We start from the raw sequence: 24,118 nt of genomic DNA, 5'->3' as shown, positions 1-24,118 counted from the left end.
TGTATGAAATGTGCTATACAAATAAACTTGACTTGACTTGACTTGACTTATGCTCATGAGCTGAAAATGTTTGAACTTTTAACACAGCCTATCACACCTTAAAGAGTGAGCAGCCCTTTACTGCCTATGAAAAGGTGCTCACTCTTCTAAAGAAGAACCGAGGTGGACGTGAGATCCCAATATATCACTGTTGTGGCATGTCAAAGGTAGAGCAAGAGAGAGACACAAGTGTTTTTGTGTCTGTGTGTTTGTCTGTGTGAGAGTCATGTGAGTGAGTGAGTGAGTGAGTGAGTGAGAAACAGCAATAATTAGTCTGTTAGCATTTGCAGGCAATTGAGTTTATTATGGTCATCCATACTCTCATCATCCATCCACAAATTCTGTCTTCTCCCTCATATTACACAAAATATGCAGAAACCTACTGTATACCACATTCATTTATTGATCCAATATGTGCGAACTTTTATATTTTGCATAACGTTACATATCCATAACTAAAGGAAAACAACACAATCTAAAGGCAACTTCACTGTTGTAAATATTATGTATAATAAAGCACTAAAATTATGGAAACAAATAAGTATCTTAATTTTTTTCTGCTGCCGGGCCAGTGAAAAGATACAAGGGGCCAGTAAAACTCTGATCTACTGGCCAAGTGGGCCAGTGAGAGAGAAAAAAGTCACGTTGAACAATGTGAAGTCTTTTTTCATTCACCATGCACGTGCTTCAATCAGAGTGAACAATGAACATACTCAGTGTTCATTAAACTAATTCAGATCAGCTGTTCTGGAACCGAAAACTCTGAGTTTCTTATCTCAGGGTTAATCAAGTCAGAGCTCAGGGTTAGACTCAACCTGCTTTATGGAATGGAGCAGGTTCCAAACACACATGTTTTGAACGGGCACTGCACTAGTTCAGTTATAATAAAGAGGAGACTTCTACTGCTGCTCTATTAAGGCCCAGGCAGTGGATCAGAAATAGCAGAAAATATTACAGCTAAAAATATATACAGTAAATATAAGAACTATATAGACCACACAACAGTTTATGTTTTCCTATACAGCTTATTGACATTCAACTGTTTAATTGGACACAAACAGAATCTGTTGTTGAATCTCAACTAATAAGCTATTAAATCAACATCTACTGACAATGTGAAACAGTTGAATTGTTGAATGTCAACTAATAAGCTGTAGAGATGTTACAGATACATTAGACTCTCTGTAGGCTGACGATCTAAATAAAGTACAATGTGTGAGATTAGATACTCTCTGTCACTGACTCATATAACACAAAGAAAAGGAAAGTCAAAGAATTCAAACTTCATGAACAGAAAATTCAAGGAAGTGTGTGATAGTCCCGCCCACACTGTTTGATTGACAGGTGATCTCTGGGAAGTGTAGTGCAGAAACACCACAGCAATGAGGCACTGAGCAGCAAAGAAGGAGACAACAAAGGTCACATGTTGCTGCTTTAACAACTTCCTGTTTACTTGAGCTCACAGAACTCAACAGTGGCTCCCCAAAGATGAAACTCAAATCCAGGATGGAGAGGCTGAGTGAAGGTGGTCTGGACTCTGTGAAGGAGAGTCATGGTTTCAGAGATGCTGTAGAAGGACAGAACACCTGCTCTGTGATCCAGGTACACTCCTACTCTGGAGGCCTGAGGGCCTGAGATGGCAGTTTTGACATTGTTATGTGTGAATTGATAACTATTGTTGGAATAATCTAATGCCCAAGACTTGTCATTGTTTCCAAATATACTTTCATCACCTGTTCTGCTAATATCTTTATATGCGACTGCTGTTGAACCTCTCCTCACACTCCACTCCACCTCCCAGTAACAACGTCCAGTTAGACCCTCTCTACTCAGGACCTGCGGCCGGTTAATGAATCTGTCTGGGTGACTAGGATATGACTGTGTGACACGTGTTGCTTTTCTGTTCCCCTCAGATAATAACACATATGTGTGTGCTGTGTTTGGATCCAGTGTGATCTGACGTGAATATTGTAAGAAGTCGACAGCTCTGGTCTTGGGCTCTGGTCGTGGCAGTAAAACATCCACGTCCATCACTGTCAGTGAGATCTTAGTCCATTCCTCTGTAAGAACGTCCTGTAGTTTGTCTCTGGCCTCTGACACAGCTGCAGTCACATCCTCAAAGTAGCACAGAGGACGGATATTGGTGCTGGGTGAGTCTGTAGATTGACTGAGACATGACAGCGAGGGGTAACTGTGTAGAAAGTGGATGTGATCCTCTGTGTGTGAGAGCTGCTCCAGCTCAGCGTCTGTCCTCCTCAGCTCAGAGATGTCCTGCTTCAGCTTCTCCTGAAGTTCCTCAGTCCGACTCACTTCCTCTTTCTGCTGGGATCTGATCTGCTGCTTCACCTCAGAGCTTCTCTTCTCAATGAGACGGACCAGCTCAGTGAAGATCTTCTCACTGTGCTCAACTGCTTTATCAACAGAGAGATTAATAGCCTTCACCTCCTGTTGAAGCACATTCACGTCTTTCTCTCTGACCTGGATTCTCTGCTGGATTTGCTGCCGACTCACCCCGAGCTCTTTCTGCCTCTCAGTCCATTCTGCTGCAGCTGAGACTTTGTCATGGCCTTTATGTTCCTCCATGGAGCAGAGATAACAGATACACTGCTGATCAGTACGACAGAACACCTTCATCACCTCGTCGTGACGAGAGCAGATGTTCTCCTGAAGCTTCACGGTGGCTTCCACCAGCTTGTGTTTCTTAAAGGTAGAGGATTCATAGTGAGGCTGGAGGTGCTGCTCACAGTAAGAGGCCAGACACACCAGACAGGACTTCAGGGCTTTCAGTTTTCTCCCAGTGCAGACCTCACAGCCCACGTCTCCAGGTCCAGCATAGCAGCGATCAGGAGGAACAGCTTGGAGTCCTGTCTTCCTCAGGTCCTCCACCAACTCTGCTAACATGGTGTTTTTCACCAGAACAGGCCTTGGTGTGAAGGTCTGTCTGCACTGTGGGCAGCTGTGGATTTTCTTCTGATCCTCTTCATCCCAGCAGCTTTGAATACAGCTCATGCAGTAGCTGTGCCCACAGGGAATAGCCACCGGCTCCTTCAGTAGATCCAGACAGATCGAACAGCAGAATTTTGCTACGTCCAGCTGGATTCCTTGCTGCGCCATTTCACTTCTCAGTAACCGTGTGTCAGATAGTTTCACTTGCTGTCAACAGAAAGAAGTTGGGCTCTGATCCAAGCCAAACCTCTGTTCTTCATGTTGCTGATCTGCAGTGAATGGGCTGGTCAGCTCTGTCACTTCACAACATGCTGTTTACACCCATCTTTAAACTGGCAGATCTGTGAAAGGGGCGGGAACAGGAAATATGACTGTGGGCTGTGTTTGGTTCCAGGAAGAAGAGGGAGGGGTTATCAAGCTTTGCTTGATTCCAGGAAGAGGAGCGGTTTTGAAGAGGCTGTGTGTGTGTGTCTGTGTGTGTGTGTGTGTGCGCGTGCGCCCGTGTGGGCGTGTGTGTTTGTGTGTGTGTGTGTGTGTGTGTGCGCGTGCGCCTGTGTGGGCGTGTGTGTGTGTGTGTGTGCGTGTGTGTGTGTGTGTGTGTGCGCGTGTGTATGTGTTTGTGCGTGTGTGCTACCTACCTACCTGCCTGCTTTCCTTCCATTATTATAGAGGAACAGAAAGAAAGCAGCATTACAGTCAGATGAACATTAAAAGCAATATTACTGATGTTAAAATGTGTTACATTTAAACTATTTAACACCTGTCTCTGAAACTACAGCTCACTTTGTTCTGTGATTCCTCATCGTTTTTCCAATGGCAGTATAAAGTCCATTCAGTGTTGCTGAGGTGAGGCTTACTATCATGCTGTTATTGTTTTACCTTCATCTACTCAAATATATTAATGATTTATCAAGTCTTCATGTTAGAATGACTAGCTGACAGCAACTGCCAACATTTACTGCCATAAGCTAGACTATATAACTTTTATTATCTAAACCAGCGGTTCTCAACTGGTGGGTTGCGACCCAAAAGTGGGGCCGTTTTGAATGGGGTTGTGGATGTGTGCATGGAAAAAGGTTCTACTTCTTGAGGACGCCGGCGTCCACGGCTGATGACTCTTTCAGAGGCTGTACCAGATATGACTGTCTTTCAGAGGCTGTAGCAGGATATGACTGTCTTTCAGAGGCTGTAGCAGATATGACTGTCTTTCAGAGGCTGTAGCAGATATGACTGTCTTTCAGAGGCTGTAGTAGATATGACTGTCTTTCAGAGGCTGTAGTAGATATGACTGTCTTTCAGAGGCTGTAGCAGATATGACTGTCTTTCAGAGGCTGTATCAGATATGACTGTCTTTCAGAGGCTGTAGCAGATATGACTGTCTTTCAGAGGCTGTAGCAGATATGACTGTCTTTCAGAGGCTGTAGCAGATATGACTGTCTTTCAGAGGCTGTAGCAGGCTCATTTTTAAAGCTAGAGTGAAGATAGTGATATCCCCTGAAACTAGAAGATCTAAGGCAGGGGTGCCCAACCAGTCGATCGCGGTCTACTGGTCGAGGGGTGTCAAAAATCGATTATTATTATTATAAAAAAATTATAATCAAAAAAGATATAATGGAAGTGCATGCAGTTGTTTATTTTAATTATGGATCATAATACAATGCAATTCCAAATGCACTTTTATTTAACAGTGAGAAAAAAGAAAGTGAGAAAAAATACATGTAAATCATGTATTGGGGAAAAAAAGTGATGCATCGATTTAAGATGCGTCGAGATGCATCGATAATCGTAATCGAAATGAATCGTAGCCCTCTGAATCGTAATCGAATCGAATCGTGAGGCCAGTGAAGATTTAATGTCAAGTGGTTGTGGGACAACGAGAAAGTATTGTGAGGTTAGTTACTGCAGGCTGGAAACGATGTGTGTGCGTTTGCCATGTTGAAACTGGACTGGTAGATCTCGGGAGGCTGGCTACTTGAAAAGTAGATCTTGGGTCAAAACAGGTTGGGCACCCCTGATCTAAGGCATCCATTCCTATCAAAATGGCTTGCTAGCGTGTCAGTAAGGGGGCTAAATAACACTCCGAATGTAGGCTAAATGTTGGTGAGGGAAAAACTGGCATGGCCATTTTCAAAGGGGTCCCTTGACCTCTCACTTCAAGATGGGTTCTATTGGTACCCATGAGTCTCCCCTTTACAGACATGCCCACTTTATGCTAATCCCATGCCATCTTTGGCACACACAAAAAACATTTAGTGTTATTATTATTATTATTATTGTTGTTGTTATTATTATTTAGTGTTTTTTTCCGCCTATTCTGTTTGAAAATGTCTGCATACTGGGGTCCCTAAACAGTCTTGGAATTGCATAAGTTGAGTATGACTGGAAAGCTGAAAATCTTGTGGATTCAATGAGCCTATTTGTCTTCATGTGTGATGATGTTAGTCTCCATAGTAACCATTTCATTGTAGTGAGATCATTTTTCAAAACTTGACCTCACTGTATAAAATGACCTCTTGTGACCTCTTGGATAATCACAGCCTCATGAAACTTTACAACCACAAACTAGAGACCTAGAGCATTCAGAAAAGAGCATCACCAGTTAGTCTGCCTTTTGATTTCATATTTCATACTGTTTCATTTAGATTCTTGAAACTTGATGAGCACCACCAGTTTAAACTTGTTTAAAATGCATATAGGGAAAAAATAAAATCAAAATAAAATTGGGTCGTGCCTTAATGACTCAGGAAAAATGTGTGTCGTCGTGAGGCTAGACCAGTTGAGAACCACGATTAGCCATGAAACATTTGATGGTAACTTTAGCTAGTCGACAGAGCACATGAAGAAATCTGTCTGCTGCTGTGTCTGTCTGCTTCAAAATGACAGAGTGACCCTACCACACCTTATGCTCATGAGCTGAACATGTTTAAACTTTTAACACAGCCTATCAAACCTTAAAGAGTGAGCAGCCCTTTACTGCCTATGAAAAGGTGCTCACTCTTCTAAAGAAGAACCGAGGTGGACGTGAGATCCCAATATATCACTGTTGTGGCATGTCAAAGGTAGAGCAAGAGAGAGACACAAGTGTTTTTGTGTCTGTGTGTGTGTGTGAGAGAGTCATGTGAGTGAGTGAGTGAGTGAGTGAGAAACAGCAATAATTAGTCTGTTAGCATTTGCAGGCAATTGAGTTTATTATGGTCACCCATACTCTCATCATCCATCCATAAATTCTGTCTTCTCCCTCATATTACACAAGATATGGAGAAACCTGCTGTATACCACATTCATTTATTGATCCAATATGTGCCAACTTTTATATTTTGCATAACGGTACATATCCATAACTAAAGGAAAACAACACAATCTAAAGGGAACTTCACCGTTGTAAATATTATGTATAATAAATCATTAAAATTATGGAAACAAATAATTTTTTCCATTTTTTCCTGCTGCCGGGCCAGTGAAAATATACAAGATGCCAGTAAAACTCTGATCTACTGGCCAAGTGGGCCAGTGAGAGAGAAAAAAGTCACGTTGAACAATGTGAAGTCTTTTTTCATTCACCATGCACGTGCTTAAATCAGAGTGAACAATGAACATACTCAGTGTTCATTAAACTAATTCAGATCAGCTGTTCTGGAACCGAAAACTCTGAGTTTCTTATCTCAGGGTTAATCAAGTCAGAGCTCAGGGTTAGACTCAACCTGCTTTATGGAATGGAGCAGGTTCCAAACACACATGTTTTGAACGGGCACTGCACTAGTTCAGTTATAATAAAGAGGAGACTTCTACTGCTGCTCTATTAAGGCCCAGGCAGTGGATCAGAAACAGCAGAAAATATTACAGCTAAAAATATATACAGTAAATATAAGAACTATATAGACCACACAACAGTTTATGTTTTCATATACAGCTTATTGACATTCAACTGTTAAATTGGACACAAACAGAATCTGCTGTTGAATCTCAACTAATAAGCTATTAAAACAACATCTACTGACAATGTGAAGCAGTTGAATTGTTGAATGTCAACTAATAAGCTGTGCAGATGTTACAGATACCTTAGAGTCTCTGTAGGCGGACGATCTAAATAAAGTACAATGTGTGAGTTTAGATACTCTGTCACTGACTTATATAACACAAAGACAAGTGTTAGCTAAAATGTGTGAGTTTAGATACTCTCTGTCACTGACTCATAGAACACAAAGAAAAGTGTTAGCTAAAATGTGTGAGTTTAGATACTCTCTGTCACTGACTCTGACTCACAAAGAAAAGAAAGTCAAAGAACTCAAACTTCATGAACAGAAAATTCATGAAAAAATGTGTCATAGTCCCGCCCACACTGTTTGATTGACAGGTGATCTCTGGGAACTGCAGTACAGAAACACCACAGCAATGAGGCGCTGAGCAGCAAAGATGGAGACAACAAAGGTCACATGTTGCTGCTTTAACAACTTCCTGTTTACTTGAGCTCACACAACACAGCAGTGGCTCCTTGATTAAAAAACCTAAATCCAGGATGGAGAGGCTGAGTGAAGGTGGTCTGGACTCTGTGAAGTAGAGTCATGGTTTCAGAGATGCTGTAGAAGGACAGAACACCTGCTCTGTGATCCAGGTACACTCCTACTCTGGAGGCCTGAGGGCCTGAGATGGCAGTTTCTACATTGTTATGTATGAATTGATAACCCTTGTTGTAATACTTGAATGCCCAAGACTTATCATTGTTTCCAAATTCACTTTCATTACCTGTTCTGCTAATATCTTTATATGAGACTGCTATTGAAGAGCCACTCCCGCTCCACTCCACCTCCCAGTAACAACGTCCAGTCAGACCCTCTCTACTCAGGACCTGCACCCAGGTAATGAATCTGTCTGGGTGAGTAGGAGATGACTGTGGAGACACACGTGTTGCTTTTCTGTTCCCCTCAGATAATAACACCCTTGTGTTTGCTGTGTTTGCATCCAGTGTGATCTGACGTGAATATTGTAAGAAGTCGACAACTCTGGTCTTGGGTTCTGGTCGTGGCAGTAAAACATCCACGTCCGTCACTGTCAGTGAGATCTTAGTCCATTCCTCTGTAAGAAGGTCCTGTAGTTTCTCTCTGGCCTCTGACACAGCTGCAGTCACATCCTCAAAGTAGCGCAGAGGACGGATATTGGTGCTGGGTGAGTCTGTAGATTGACTGAGACATGACAGCGAGGGGTAACTGTGTAGAAAGTGGATGTGATCCTCTGTGTGTGAGAGCTGCTCCAGCTCAGCGTCTGTCCTCCTCAGCTCAGAGATGTCCTGCTTCAGCTTCTCCTGAAGTTCTTCGGCCCGACTCACTTCCTCTTTCTGCTGGGATCTGATCTGCTGCTTCACCTCAGAGCTTCTCTTCTCAATGAGACGGACCAGCTCAGTGAAGATCTTCTCACTGTGCTCCACTGCTTTATCAGCAGAGAGATTGATAGCCTTCACATCCTGTTGAAGCACATTCACGTCTTTCTCTCTGACCTGGATTCTCTGCTGGATTTGCTGCCGACTCACCCCGAGCTCTTTCTGCCTCTCAGTCCATTCTGCTGCAGCTGAGACTTTGTCGTGGCCTTTATGTTCCTCCATGGAGCAGAGATAACAGATACACTGCTGATCAGTACGACAGAACACCTTCATCACCTCGTCGTGACGAGAGCAGATGTTCTCCTGAAGCTTCACCGTGGCTTCCACCAGCTTGTGTTTCTTAAAGGTAGAGGATTCATAGTGAGGCTGGAGGTGCTGCTCACAGTAAGAGGCCAGACACATCATGCAGGACTTGAGGGCTTTCAGTTTTCTCCCAGTGCAGACATCACAGGCCACATCTCCAGGTCCAGCATAGCAGCGATCAGGAGGAGCAGCTTGGAGTCCTGTCTTCTTCAGGTCCTCCACCAACTCTGCTAACATGGTGTTTTTCACCAGGACAGGCCTCGGTGTGAAGGTCTGTCTGCACTGTGGGCAGCTGTGGATTTTCTTCTGATCCTCTTCATCCCAGCAGCTTTGAATACAGCTCATGCAGTAGCTGTGCCCACAGGGAATAGTCACCGGATCCTTCAGTAGATCCAGACAGATCGAACAGCAGAGTTTTGCTCCGTTCAGCTGGATTCCTTGCTGCGCCATTTCACTTCTCAGTAACTGTGTGTCAGATAGTTTCACTTGCTGTCAACAGAAAGAAGTTGGGCTCTGATCCAAGCCAAACCTCTGTTCTTCATGTTGCTGATCTGCAGTGAATGGGCTGGTGAGCTCTGTCACTTCACAACATGCTGTTTACACCCATCTTTAAACTGGCAGATCTGTGAAAGGGGAGGGAACAGGAAACAAGACTGTGGACTGTGTTTGGTTCCAGGAAGAAGAGGGAGGGGTTATCAAGCCTTGCTTGATTCCAGGAAGAGGAGCGGTTTTGAAGAGGCTGTGTGTGTGTGTGTGTGTGTGTGTGTGTGTGTGTGTGTGTGTGTGTGTGTGTGTGTGTGTGTGTGTGTGTGTGTGTGTGTGTGTGTGTGAGTGAGTGAGTGAGTGAGTGAGTGAGTGTGTGTGTGTGTGTGTGTGTGTGTGTGTGTGTGTGTGCGTGTGCGTGCGTGTGTGTGTGTGCGTGTGTGCTACCTATCTGCCTGCATGCTTTCCTTCCATTATTATACAGGAAAATAAAGCAGCATTACAGTCAGATGAACATTAAAAGCAATATTACAGATGTTAAAATGTGTTACATTTAAACTATTTAACACCTGTCTCTGAAACTACAGCTCACTTTGTTCTGTGATTCCCCATCATTTTTCCAATGGCAGTATAAAGTCCATTCAGTGTTGCTGAGGTGAGGCTTACTATCATGCTGTTATTGTTTTACCTTCATCTACTCAAATATATTAATGATTTATCAAGTCTTCATGTTAGAATGACTAGCTGACAGCAACTGCCAACATTTACTGCCATAAGCTAGACTATATAACTTTTATTATCTAAACCAGCGGTTCTCAACTGGTGGGTTGCGACCCAAAAGTGGGGCCGTTTTGAATGGGGTTGTGGATGTGTGCATGGAAAAAGGTTCTACTTCTTGAGGACGCCGGCGTCCACGGCTGATGACTCTTTCAGAGGCTGTACCAGATATGACTGTCTTTCAGAGGCTGTAGCAGGATATGACTGTCTTTCAGAGGCTGTAGCAGATATGACTGTCTTTCAGAGGCTGTAGCAGATATGACTGTCTTTCAGAGGCTGTAGCAGATATTACTGTCTTTCAGAGGCTGTAGTAGATATGACTGTCTTTCAGAGGCTGTAGCAGATATAACTGTCTTTCAGAGGCTGTAGCAGATATGACTGTCTTTCAGAGGCTGTAGCTGATATTACTGTCTTTCAGAGGCTGTAGCAGATATGACTGTCTTTCAGAGGCTGTAGCAGATATGACTGTCTTTCAGAGGCTGTAGCAGATATGACTGTCTTTCAGAGGCTGTAGCAGATATGACTGTCTTTCAGAGGCTGTAGCTGATATTACTGTCTTTCAGAGGCTGTAGTAGATATGACTGTCTTTCAGAGGCTGTAGCAGATATGACTGTCTTTCAGAGGCTGTAGTAGATATGACTGTCTTTCAGAGGCTGTAGCAGATATGACTGTCTTTCAGAGGCTGTAGCAGATATGACTGTCTTTCAGAGGCTGTAGCAGATATGACTGTCTTTCAGAGGCTGTAGCAGATATGACTGTCTTTCAGAGGCTGTAGCAGATATGACTGTCTTTCAGAGGCTGTAGCAGGATATGACTGTCTTTCAGAGGCTGTAGCAGATATGACTGTCTTTCAGAGGCTGTAGCAGATATGAGTGTCTTTCAGAGGCTGTAGCAGATATGACTGTCTTTCAGAGGCTGTAGCAGGCTCATTTTTAAAGCTAGAGTGAAGATAGTGATATCCCCTGGAAACTAGAAGATCTAAGTCAGGGGTGCCCAACCAGTCGATCGCGGTCTACTGGTCGACCGCGGACTGACCCCAGGTCGATCAGGAGGGGTGTCAAAAATCGATTATTAATTTATTTTGTTTTAAATAATCAAATAAGATAATGGAAGTACATGCAGTTGTTTATTTTAACACATTCACTGCCAGCCTTTTTTTTTTTTACTGTAGGTAGGTTCTGCCAGAGGGTTTTTTTGAGGATTCTGGCTCATTTTACAAGAGCCGAGGATTATTTTCTGCTTGGAGTTTGTGAACACAAAGTTCACAAAAGTACTAATAGAATGTGTGCTTTCTCTGTCTAAAAGAGTTAGTTTGTAGAGTTAGTAGTTATGTAGATATTAGCCGTTGAGTACAGCATGGTTTCAGCTGTCTGAGAGTGAAAGCTGAGATAATCGCAGTTTTGTGAAATTCAATCAAACAGGCAGAACAGTCACTTTAACCATTTTTTTTTGGCATCAGTGAGAGATCAGACATCTGAACAATATAGTTCTGAACACCCTCTCCTTTAAACTCCTCCCTCCGTGGGCGTGTCTGGTGGCGTTTGTCACAAGCCAGTTTCTCCTGCCTGTCTGAGCAGTGAGCAGCCTCCCTCTCTGGCGGCCCCTCGTCGGCGAGTGTGGACTGTGGATGGGACTCAATCGTTTCTTGGATTTTCGGTTGAGAGCTTTGATGAAGCTTTGTGCGATTCTAGGCTTTATGCTGCCGACCCAGTCTATTTTTGGAACCCCCCACCGTTGTGCGCCGGTGTGCAGCAGCGTGAAAGCGTTTTCGCCTACAGTATGAGAATGAGGCTCGTTCGTTTCTGGGTTTTCGGAATGCGTGCGATTCTGGCCTTTCTGCGGGTGTTTCAAAGTGTGTTTCACCCATAATCTATTATGCAAATTTGCAATCCCCCACGCCAGCACCGCTCTCCGCTCTCAGTGTGCTGCTGCTGGCGCGGCCGCTCTCGGGCGAGTCTGGTGACTGATGACTGTAAAATCGCCAAGCCATTTCCTTGAGAATGGCTTGCTCCCGCGGCTGTTTTTGGTTGGCTTTCTCTCTGTCGGGAGAGCACTGTCGCCACTTAGTTGGTCGGTAAAATAGATTATACACATTCAATACTTCCAATATTTTTATAGGAGACGTGGGGGACATTGATCCACGTAGCACCGTCAAAATTTTTATTTTTTATTTTTTGACGAGTCAACTCGTCATTGGCAGTGAACGGTTGGATTCTGTTTGACGAGTCAACTCGTCATTGGCAGTGAACGTGTTAATTATGGATCATAATACAATACAATTCCAAATGCACTTTTATTTAACAGTGAGAAAAAAGAAAGTGAGAAAAAATAAATCATGTATTGGGGAAAAAAAGTGATGCATCGGTTTAAGATGCGTCGAGATGCATCGATAATTGTAATCGAAACGAATCGTAATCGAATCGAATTGTGAGGCCAGTGAAGATTCACAGCCCTAATGTCAAGTGGTTGTGGGACAACGAGAAAGTGTTGTGAGGTTAGTTACTGCTGGCTGGAAACGATGTGTGTGCGTTTGCGATGTTGAAACTGGACTGGTAGATCTCGGGAGGCTGGCTACTTGAAAGGTAGATCTTGGGTCAAAAAAGGTTAGGCACCCCTGATCTAAGGGATCCATTCCTATCAAAATGGCATGCTAGCGTGTCAGTAAGGGGGCTAAATAACACTCCGAATTTAGGCTAAATGTTGGTGAGGGAAAAACTGGCATGGCCATTTTCAAAGGGGTCTCTTGACCTCTCACCTCAAGATGGCTTCTATTGGTACCCATGAGTCTCCCCTTTACACACATGCCCACTTTATGCTAATCCCATGTCATCTTTGGCACACACAAAAAAACATTTAGTGCTATTAATATTATTATTGTTGTTGTTATTATTATTATTTAGTGTTATTTTTGCCTACTCTATTTGAAAATGTCTGCATACTGGGGTCCTTAAACAGTCTTGGAATTGCATAAGTTGAGTATGACTGGAAAGCTGAAACTCTTGTGGATTCAATGAGCCTAATTGTCTTCATGTGTGATGATGTTAGTCTCCATAGTAACCATTTCATTGTAGTGAGATCATTTTTCAAAACTTGACCTCACTGTATAAAATGACCTCTTGTGACCTCTTGGATAATCACAGCCTCATGAAACTTTACAACCACAAACTAGAGACCTAGAGCATTCAGAAAAGAGCATCACCAGTTAGTCTGCCCTTTGATTTCATATTTCATACTGTTTCATTTAGATTCTTGAAACTTGATGAGCACCACCAGTTTAAACTTGTTTAAAAAGCATATAGGGAAAAAATAAAATCAAAATAAAATTGGGTCCTGCCTTAATGACTCAGGATGTGTGTCGTCATGAGGCTAGACCAGTTGAGAACCACGATTAGCCATGAAACATTTGATGGTAACTTTAACTAGTCGACAGAGCACATGAAGAAATCTGTCTGCTGCTGTGTCTGTCTGCTTCAAAATGACAGAGTGACCCTACCACACCTTATGCTCATGAGCTGAAAATGTTTAAACTTTTAACACAGCCTATCAAACCTTAAAGAGTGAGCAGCCCTTTACTGCCTATGAAAAGGTGCTCACTCTTCTAAAGAAGAACCGAGGTGGACGTGAGATCCCAATATATCACTGTTGTGGCATGTCAAAGGTAGAGCAAGAGAGAGACACAAGTGTTTTTGTGTCTGTGTGTGTGTGTGTGTGTGTGTGTGAGAGAGAGTCATGTGAGTGAGTGAGTGAGTGAGAAACAGCAATAATTAGCATTTGAAGGCTATTGAGTTTATTATGGTCATCCATACTCTCATCATCCATCCATAAATTCTGTCTTCTCCCTCATATTACACAAAATATGGAGAAACCTGCTGTATACCACATTCATTTATTGATCCAATATGTGCCAACTTTTATATTTTGCATAATGTTACATATCCATAACTAAAGGAAAAGAACCAAAACTAAAGGGAACTTCACCGTTGTAAATATTATGTATAATAAATCATTAAAATGATGGAAACAAATCATTTTTTTCTGCTGCCGGGCCAGTGAAAATATACAATGGGCCAGTAAAACTCTGATCTACTGGCCAAGTGGGCCAGTGAGAGAGAGAAAAGTCACGTTGAACAATGTGAAGTCTTTTTTCATTCACCATGCACGTGCTTCAATCAGAGTGAACAATGAACATACTCAGTGTTCATTAAACTAATTCAGATCAGCTGTTCTGGAACTGAAAACTCTGAGTTTCTTATCTCAGGGTTAATCAAGTCAGAGCTTAGGGTTAGACTCAACCTGCTTTATGGAATGGAGCAGGTTCCAAACACACATGTTTTGAACGGGCACTGCACTAGTTCAGTTATAATAAAGAGGAGACTTCTACTGCTGCTCTATTAAGGCCCAGGCAGTGGATCAGAAACAGCAGAAAATATTACAGCTAAAAATATATACAGTAAATATAAGAACTATATAGACCACACAACAGTTTATGTTTTCATATACAGCTTATTGACATTCAACTGTTTAATTGGACACAAACAGAATCTGTTTGTTGAATGTCAACTAATATGCTATCCAGATGTTACAAATACCTTAGAGTCTCTGTAGGTGGACTATCTAAATAAAGTAAAATGTGTGAGTTTAGATACTCTCTGTCACCGACTCATAGAACACAAAGAAAAGTGTTAGCTAAAATGTGTGAGTTTAGATACTCTCTGTCACTGACTCATATAACACAAAGAAAAGTGTTAGCTAAAATGTGTGAGTTTAGATACTCTCTGTCACTGACTCATAACACAAAGAAAAGGAAAGACCAAGAAAACTCAAACTTCATGAACAGAAAATTAAAGGAAAAATGTGTCATAGTCCCGCCCACACTGTTTGATTGACAGGTGATCTCTGGGAAGTGCAGTGCAGAAACACCACAGCAATGAGGCTCTGAGCAGCAAAGATGGAGACAACAAAGGTCACATGTTGCTGCTTTAACAACTTCCTGTTTACTTGAGTTCACACAACTCAACAGTGTCATAATTCTGAAACCAAAATCCAGGATGGAGAGGCTGAGTGAAGGTGGTCTGGACTCTGTGAAGGAGAGTCATGGTTTCAGAGACGCTGTAGAAGGACAGAACACCTGCTCTGTGATCCAGGTACACTCCTACTCTGGAGGCATGAGGGCCTGAGATGGCAGTTATGACATTGTTATGTATGAATTGATAATTATCGTTGTAATACTGTAATGCCCAAGACTTGTCATTGTTTCCTAATTTACTTTCATTACCTGTTCTGCAAATATCTTTATATGCGACTGCTGTTGAACCTCTCTTCACACTCCACTTCACCTCCCAGTAACAACGTCCAGTCAGACCCTCTCTACTCAGGACCTGCCACCGCTGAATGAATCTGTCTGGGTGACTAGAATATGACTGCTCTGTATCCACATGTGTTGCTTTTCTGTTCCCCTCAGATAATAACACATATGTGTGTGCTGTGTTTGGATCCAGTGTGATCTGACGTGAATATTGTAAGAAGTCGACAGCTCTGGTCTTGGGCTCTGGCCGTGGCAGTAAAACATCCACGTCCGTCACTGTCACTGAGATCTTAGTCCATTCCTTTGTAAGAACGTCCTGTAGTTTCTCTCTGGCCTCTGACACAGCTGCAGTCACATCCTCAAAGTAGCACAGAGGACGGATATTGGAGCTGGGTGAGTCTGTAGATTGACTGAGACATGACAGCGAGGGGTAACTGTGTAGAAAGTGGATGTGATCCTCTGTGTGTGAGAGCTGCTCCAGCTCAGCATCTGTTCTCCTCAGCTCAGAGATGTCCTGCTTCAGCTTCTCCTGAAGTTCTTCGGCCCGACTCACTTCCTCTTTCTGCTGGGATCTGATCTGCTGCTTCACCTCAGAGCTTCTCTTCTCAATGAGACGGACCAGCTCAGTGAAGATCTTCTCACTGTGCTCCACTGTTTTATCAGCAGAGAGATTGATAGCCTTCACCTCCTGTTGAAGCACATTCACGTCTTTCTCTCTGACCTGGATTCTCTGCTGGATTTGCTGCCGACTCACCCCGAGCTCTTTCTGCCTCTCAGTCCATTCTGCTGCAGCTGAGACTTTGTCGTGGCCTTTATGTTCCTCCATGGAGCAGAGATAACAGATACACTGCTGATCAGTACGACAGAACACCTTCATCACCTCGTCATGACGGGAGCAGATGTTCTCCTGAAGCTTCACCGTGGCTTCCACCAGCTTGTGTTTCTTAAAGGTAGAGGATTCATAGTGAGGCTGGAGGTGCTGCTCACAGTAAGAGGCCAGACACACCAGACAGGACTTGAGGGCTTTCAGCTTTTTCCCAGTGCAGAAATCACAGGCCACATCTACAGGTCCAGCATAGCAGCGATCAGGAGGAGCAGCTTGGAGTCCTGTCTTCCTCAGGTCCTCCACCAACTCTGCTAACATGGTGTTTTTCACCAGGACAGGCCTTGGTGTGAAGGTCTGTCTGCACTGTGGGCAGCTGTGGATTTTCTTCTGATCCTCTTCATCCCAGCAGCTTTGAATACAGCTCATGCAGTAGCTGTGCCCACAGGGAATAGCCACTGGATCCTTCAGTAGATCCAGACAGATCGAACAGCAGAGTTTTGCTCCGTCCAGCTGGATTCCTTGCTGCGCCATTTCACTTCTCAGTAACTGTGTGTCAGATAGTTTCACTTGCTGTCAACAGAAAGAAGTTGGGCTCTGATCCAAGCCAAACCTCTGTTCTTCATGTTGCTGATCTGCAGTGAATGGGCTGGTCAGCTCTGTCACTTCACAACATGCTGTTTACACCCATCTTTAAACTGGCAGATCTGTGAGGGGAGGGAACAGGAAATATGACTGTGGGCTGTGTTTGGTTCCAGGAAGAAGAGGGAGGAGTTATCAAGCTTTGCTTGATTCCAGGAAGAGGAGCGATTTTGAAGAGGCTGTGTGTGTGTGTGTGTGTGTGTGTGTGTGTGTGTGTGTGTGTGTGTGCGTGCCCGTGCGTGCGTGTGTGTGTGCGTGTGTGCGTGTGTGTGTGTGTGAAACAGGGAGGGGAAGAGTTAGGGTGAGAATTTGAATGAGAGAAGCAGGAGGGACGAGGGGGTGAGTGGGAGGCAGATAGAGATCAGAGGGTGACGGGGCGAGGACCCTGGCTAAGGAGATAACACCCTCACACACACACACTACACACACACACACACACACACACACACACACACACACACAGAAAATATGGCTTTCACAAACATGAGTGGGAGACCTGCAGTCACAAGGCTCAGAAGAAAGCTCAGAATGCTCCAGGCACCAGCACATATATAAGTATATATATATATAGGTATATATATATATGTATGTATGTATGTATGTATGTATGTATGTATGTATGTATGTATGTATGTATGTAAGTATGTATGTATGTATACACATATTGGGGGCAGGTGCTCAAGCGGGGGGGAAATGGCCTCCTCATAATTTGTTATAAAAAATAAAGTGAAATACAGTAGCACCAGGTCTGGGGTCTATTGTGCATCAATTGTAGAGCTTCTGGACATGAAAACTTTGGGGGGGGGGTACTAAAAATACCACAAACAAACAAACAAACAAACAAACAAGGAAAGTCCTTATAAGTCCCCCAGATTAGCATAAAGTGGGCATGTGAGGGGAGATTTGTGGATATACATAGAACCCATTCTCATTCAGATATGTTGAGGTGAGAGGTCAAGGGACCAAGGGACCCCTTTGAAAATGGCCATGTGTCACAGTTATGTCACAGTCGTGCTTATACGATTGGTATTTGTGGCTGTCAATCAGAAATGGGCGTAAGCTAAGGGAGTGATGTAACGCGGAAGTCCTTATTCTTCGGAAGCAGTGTTTTCTCCCTTGTCATGTGATCCATACTGAAGACCGGTGTGCCTGTTTGAGACCCGTGTGCCCCTTAGTTTGTATTATGTTATGGTACGTGTCTGTAGGCTACGTGTCTGTAGGCTACGTATCTGTAGGCTACGCATCTGCGTCTTGTGGTGTGTTTGTCCCATGTCCAAACGAATCGACCGAGGGATCGTTTGTCACGGAGTCCTCAAACCCAACCAGACAGAGCTGTCCAAGAGGTACAGAGGCATTGCCCAGTCAGCTAGCCAGGTAAGCTAACATCACCCAGTCAGCTAGCCAGGTAAGCTAACATCGCCCAGTCAGCTAGCCAGGTAAGCTAACATCGCCCAGTCAGCTAGCCAGGTAAGCTAACATCGCCCAGTCAGCTAGCCAGGTAAGCTAACATCGCCCAGTCAGCTAGCCAGGTAAGCTAACATCGCCCAGTCAGCTAGCCAGGTAAGCTAACATCGCCCAGTCAGCTAGCCAGGTAAGCTAACATCGCCCAGTCAGCTAGCCAGGTAAGCTAACATCGCCCAGTCAGCTAGCCAGGTAAGCTAACATCACCCAGTCAGCTAGCCAGGTAAGCTAACATCGCCCAGTCAGCTAGCCAGGTAAGCTAACATTGTCCAGTCAGCTAGCCAGGTAAGCTAACATCGCCCAGTCAGCTAGCCTGGCAAGCTAACATCGTCCAGTCAGCTAGTCAGGTAAGCTAACGCCTTGCTCTGATACAGACAGCTTTTGATATGCCACGGGTTCACTGGTTTGCTAGCAAACCCCTAGACATACAGCATGAGCTGATGATGTACATTCCTGTTAATGCTAGCCGTGGCCATGACACCATGCAAGTTTTTCCCTCGCCAACATTTAGTCTAACTTTGGAGGATTATTTAGCACCCGTTCCGACAAGGTATGACATGGTTGGGACATGCCTATAGGTCTTCTAGTTTATGATGTAGCTAAGGATCTTCACTCTACCTTTAAAAATCACACCCAGGTGTTGAAGTAAGCGCTGTAGGTTTGCGCCAGGCGGACCCTGTACGTCTCTCCCCTCTCCCCCGCACTGCATGTGCATGTGTGCATGCGTGTGTGTGTGTGTGTGCATGTGTGCATGCGTGTGTGTGTGTGTGTGTGTGTGTGTGTGTATATGTGCATGCGTGTGTGTGTGTTGATTAGAGAGAAGAAGAGAGCGAGAACACACAGGCTCATGTGTGTCCGGGGGAGGTCATCCTCTAGTGAAAGGGCCCTGCTGGATCTCTCTCACACACACGCACGCACGCACGCACGCACGCACGCACGCACGCACGCACGCACACACACACACACACACACACACACACACACACACACACACACACACACACACACACACACACACACACACACACACACAGTCTCAGATGAGAAATTACCAATTAGGGAGCGGACAGGAGCAGATATGACACCACACACACACACACACACACACACACACACACACACACAGGAGCAGATATGACACCACACACACACACACACACACACACACACACACACACACACACACACACACACACACACACACACACACACACACACACACACACACACACAGGAGCAGATATGACACCATGGGGCAAGAGGGACTGAGGGAGAGAGAAGAGGACAGAATGGAGAGGGAGAGAGGGAGAGAGGGATGAATGAAAGTGGGAACAGGCAACAGGAGCTAAAAAAAATAATATTAAAAAGACATTTAATCTAAGAAAAAAATTGTTTTAGCGAAGGCTACTAATTTCTGGCCACATGCATTTTGTGCAGCCAGTATATAAAACAATAGTTAGGTATTGTTACGTTACAGCTTTAGCCACTCACGTACAGTAGGAGCAACCTTGAATTGCCACTCCCAGCCGGCTGCCATCCTAAAGAACTCAACTTGTTATACCAGATTGTACCACACTGCTTTAGAGAAACTTGCAACACGTTCATTCTCACTCTGAACTCGTCCAGGAGACACGCTTTGTCAAGCGCCTTCAACGGTGTCCTTACCGCTTTGGGAAGCCTATCTTGTTTAATGGAACGCGCTCTGTGGAGCAGCACACTGCATGTGGCTGCTTCAGGCAAAGGTCAAGCATGTCCTCAGGCTCGTCCTGCAGGACGGTTAGGGACATACAGTTGAGTGGAGACGATAGTACCACCTGTGGGGGAAGGGGATTCGTTTTAGGCATTGGGGAGGTGGTATTTAGGTTTAGGCATTGGGTGGGTGTGGGGAGGGATAGGGGAGACACTACCCCTAAACCAGGGTGGTACCGTATTTCCCATGTCGTACTGGAAGACGCCGCCCAGAGCGTTGCTTGACCTGTGCCTGAAGCCACAGCTGCGTGCTGCTTGGTGGAGCGCGTTATGAGAAAGGCTTCCCAAAGCGGTAAGGTGCTTGACAAAGTGTGTCTCCTGGACGAGTTCAGAGTGAGAACGCTGAAACTTAGGATATCTATACTGTTAATGAAGAGGTTTAGATTAGATTTCCCTTTATTGTCTGACAAGTCTGACAAACTACAAACATTTAAACAATCAACAGCACACACAAATGCTACAACATGACATCAGAGATTATAAATAGGAAGTGTCTGCAGTGCCTCAACGGTTGCATTAATTGGTTTAGCTAAACTAGCTAGTTTAGCTAAGTTAAGTTTAAGTATGTTTCTGTTATCTGTGTCTTGACGGTAACGGGTTAACCTACACTTAAAGTCGAACTGAACCCGAAGGCAGCCAGCTGCCTTTGTGTTGCCGAGCGGAGAGTGCAGCATGTCGGCCTGGAATCTCCGAAGTGCGACCCGACAACCAAGCTCTCGGATGCGCGCGCCATTATCGCTGCTGTAAATACGACATCCCTGGAATGCGCGTTTTAACGAGCCAGTTACATTTCTTTGCATTCTTAGAGATTATAGTTTTTGTTTTTTGTTCATGTTTCTAACAATTGGCCAAGTTAGTAGTTAGTTTATGGGATAGGAATTCTGCCAGATGACAGGCACTAGGCGCCATTTTCTACTTCATTTGGAAGATAAAATTATCCTGAAATGAAGATTTGATTAGCAGCTGCATGTCGTGATATGATTGGTTGAAATGGGGTAGAAATTTGATAGTACTGGGTGATGTCAGCAAACTGTACATTACTGTTATCAATGAAATCTTGAAAAATGAACTTTTGATGTGAAAAAGTGTGAAAAACGAAAGAAATTAGATTGTTGTGATATTTTTTGCATACATTATTAAATAGGTGCACTGCATACCCAGGTATTTGAAGAAAGAAAAGAAAAGTCATTTTTGGGTTCAGCTCGACTTTAACCCACATGTGTCACAGTTTGATTGACAGCAAACACAGCCCCCTGATGACAGCCTTCCCTGCTTTCTTCACAGCCATTGGATACAAGCCCAATTTGAGACAAACCTCTGTCCTGCAGCAGTTCTACTATAGCCAATCAAAATGCGGGACATTGTCTCAAATTGTGGGACGTTGGAAACTCGATAAACATGCCGTGCAGTACGTCCCGCAGAAAGCAGGACACCTGGTCACCCTAGCCGAGCCAGACTTTGAGAACGTTTATTCTTTCAAGATCGTAGTAGCAGTAGGCAGTATACTACTGCATAGAAATGGGGCTGTAATATTATAATACATTTTAGCATTGCAATATGGTAATATAGCTTTCACATGTGACTGAAACTAATGAAAGATATGTTGTGGCAGAATCCAACTTGAGCATGAGTCTGCTTGGACAAAGTAAATAATAATAAATAAAAAATAAACAATAAACAGAGAGTTACAGAGAGTTGTACTGATCATATAATATTTGGGCTATTCACCTTATGTTCCAACACAGGGGTCAGCCAGTTAGTTCCTATTGTGTTTACACTTCCTGTGACAGTACAGTACTATAGTGAGCAGGTAAAACAGACGGTGTTTTGAACAGGAAGTCATAACACAACTGGGTCAAGTGGGTGGGGCTACATAAGGTGAATAGTCCAGCTAGCGGAGTAGCTGACCATGCTATTGTCTGTTTTGATTTTGTATTGCTTTTTATTCAGTCTTCTGTGATTTTCCTTTGTGCTCATTGCATTTTACTATTGCTTGTTATTTTGCTATTGACATTTTACTATTGCATTTTACTAGTATACTTGCATACTAATTTGTCTAATTTATCAGAAGGGTGACCAATGGCACTGATTTATGACAAAAAGTAAAAAAGTGAAAAAAGGCACATTCAAGGTCCTGGCACAACAGCGACGATACATAACAGCTTGTAAACCTCAACCTTGTTACATACATAACAGGCTGGAAACCTCAACCTCATTACATACATAACAGACTGGAAACCTCAACCTCATTACATACATAACAGACTGGAAACCTCAACCTCATTACATACATAACAGACTGGAAACCTCAACCTCATTACATACATAACAGAGTGGAAACCTCAACCTTGTTACATACATAACAGACTGGAAACCTCCCTCACATCTGACTGGGACGGCAGGCTGAAAGGGTGACTGCATCACAGAACCACATGTTTACTGCTGTTATTTTCTTCTATTTCTTATCACCCACTTCTTTCACATAATGACACACACACACACACACACACACACACACACACACACACACACACACACACACACACACACACACACACACACACACAAGCCTCTCTCTTTTCTCTCCTCTCTCTCATTCCTCACTATCAGCCTCCCCCTCTCTCTCCGCCCCATTCTTTTGTGCATCCCCTTCTCTCTCTCTCTCTCTCTCTCTGTCTCTCTCTCTCTCTCTGTCTCTCTCTCTCTCTCTCTCTCTCTGTCTCTCTCTCTGTCTCTCTCTCTGTCTCTCTCTCTCTCTCTCTGTCTCTCTCTCTCTCTCTCCCTCTCTCTCTCTCTGTCTCTCTCTCTGTCTCTCTCTCTCTCTCTCTCTCTCTCTCCCTGTCTCTCTCTCTGTCTCTCTCTCTCTCTCTCTGTCTCTCTCTCTCCCCCCCTCGGTCTGAGCTGTGGGCCTCAGTGAGATTCAGGTCAGAGACAGGGAGGCAAAGAGAATTTGATTCCTGCCCCCCACTGTCCCAACATGTAGAGGGTGACAGATTTAAAGTGGTCGGGGGGGTGGATGGGTGGGAGGAGGAGGGTGTACTGAACGGAAGAAAGAAAGAAAAATCAGTGAAATGCAAACCTGGGGGATAAGAATTTGAATCGAGTAATCCTGAGTAAACATGTAATGTTCATATTCTCGGCACTCTGTGTCATGTGGTCACCCAGCTCTATAGAAAGAGGTGGACCTACTGTACAAACATCAAAGTGCACACACACACACACACACACACACACACACACACACACACACACACACTGAAATATCCAATATGCCGACATTTCCCAACTCTTTTGGACGATTGCAGATACCGATATAAAATATGCGTGCATGTTTTTGCATGTTCCATGTTTTTTTTTCCTTTTATGCCTTTTGATGCATTTTATAAAAATCTTGTAAAAAAAACACATTTACGTTCCATGATAAGTCATAAAACGTATTCACGTTTGTGAAGATGATCATGCAGAACCCAGATTCGCATTTCCATAAACTTTTGTTAACCACAGACCTTATTTTATGCATTTAAGTGAAACCCCCATGTTAAATCCCATAGACTTTTCCACTGAAGAACCTGAAGTATACTGAAGGCTCTCTATATCTGCTAGGCTAGGCAGGCTAAGCTACACAACAAACTGGATACAAGTCAACTATGACCTTTCAGGCTTTCAGGCTCCATCTGGGCCCTTCTTGATCTAACTTCTTTCTCTCTCTTTCTAAAAAAAATAAAATAAAAAATAACCTAAACTAAACTTGTACCACTGTTCCTTCAGAAGTTGTACTTATCATAGACTGTGCTCCATAGTTGATTGCTCTATTGCTGACAAAAATGTGTTATTGTAAGTCGCTTTGGATAAAAGCGTCTGCCAAATGATGTAATGTAATGTAATGTAATGTAATGACCTGCCCCAGAAGTACTTCTTTTCTTCTTCTGTTTGGTAATACGATGGAACAGAAGAATAAGAAGTACATCATTGTCATACAACACCACCGGTTTATACAGGTAGAAAAACTGACAGCTCTCTGCTAACTGCTCTCACTCTCCTCAAGGGAAAACGGATCTGGGGCCGCGCGTGGCCCTTTAAAACGAGCCTCTCCTGGAGCCGAAACACATCTCTCACCTATCCCCCCCCTCCCCCCCCCCCCCCCGGCCCCGCCCCCTCTCCATATAAGCAACCGGGGAGCCGAGGTTAAGCACGAGCCATCATGGCTCGCCCGTCC

At 43.9% G+C, this 24,118-nt stretch overlaps 2 protein-coding genes across 2 annotated transcripts; both read right to left on the bottom strand.

Annotated features, from left to right (window-relative positions):
* Window positions 1–340: 340 nt before the first annotated feature.
* LOC310776654 (uncharacterized protein) lies at window positions 341–9,112 on the bottom strand (the record flags this gene model as incomplete). The annotated part of the gene is made up of 2 exons (XM_083636825.1): window positions 341–3,157; window positions 7,449–9,112. 2 exons carry the CDS (start codon window positions 9,110–9,112, stop codon window positions 1,489–1,491), a joined length of 3,333 nt encoding a protein of 1,110 aa, XP_083492951.1. The 3' UTR covers window positions 341–1,488.
* A 4,682-nt stretch (window positions 9,113–13,794) lies between these two features.
* LOC310777320 (E3 ubiquitin/ISG15 ligase TRIM25-like) lies at window positions 13,795–16,590 on the bottom strand. Its single transcript, XM_083637647.1, has one exon. It carries the CDS (start codon window positions 16,582–16,584, stop codon window positions 14,917–14,919), a length of 1,668 nt encoding a protein of 555 aa, XP_083493773.1. The 5' UTR covers window positions 16,585–16,590; the 3' UTR covers window positions 13,795–14,916.
* Between the last annotated feature and the right edge of the window lie 7,528 nt (window positions 16,591–24,118).

This window comes from Poromitra crassiceps (genome assembly GCF_964638095.1).
Source record: "Poromitra crassiceps genome assembly, chromosome: 5".
NCBI classification, from domain to species: domain Eukaryota; kingdom Metazoa; phylum Chordata; class Actinopteri; order Beryciformes; family Melamphaidae; genus Poromitra; species Poromitra crassiceps.
Note: the sequence above shows the minus strand (reverse complement) of the source record. Positions and strands in the feature narration are given on the sequence as shown.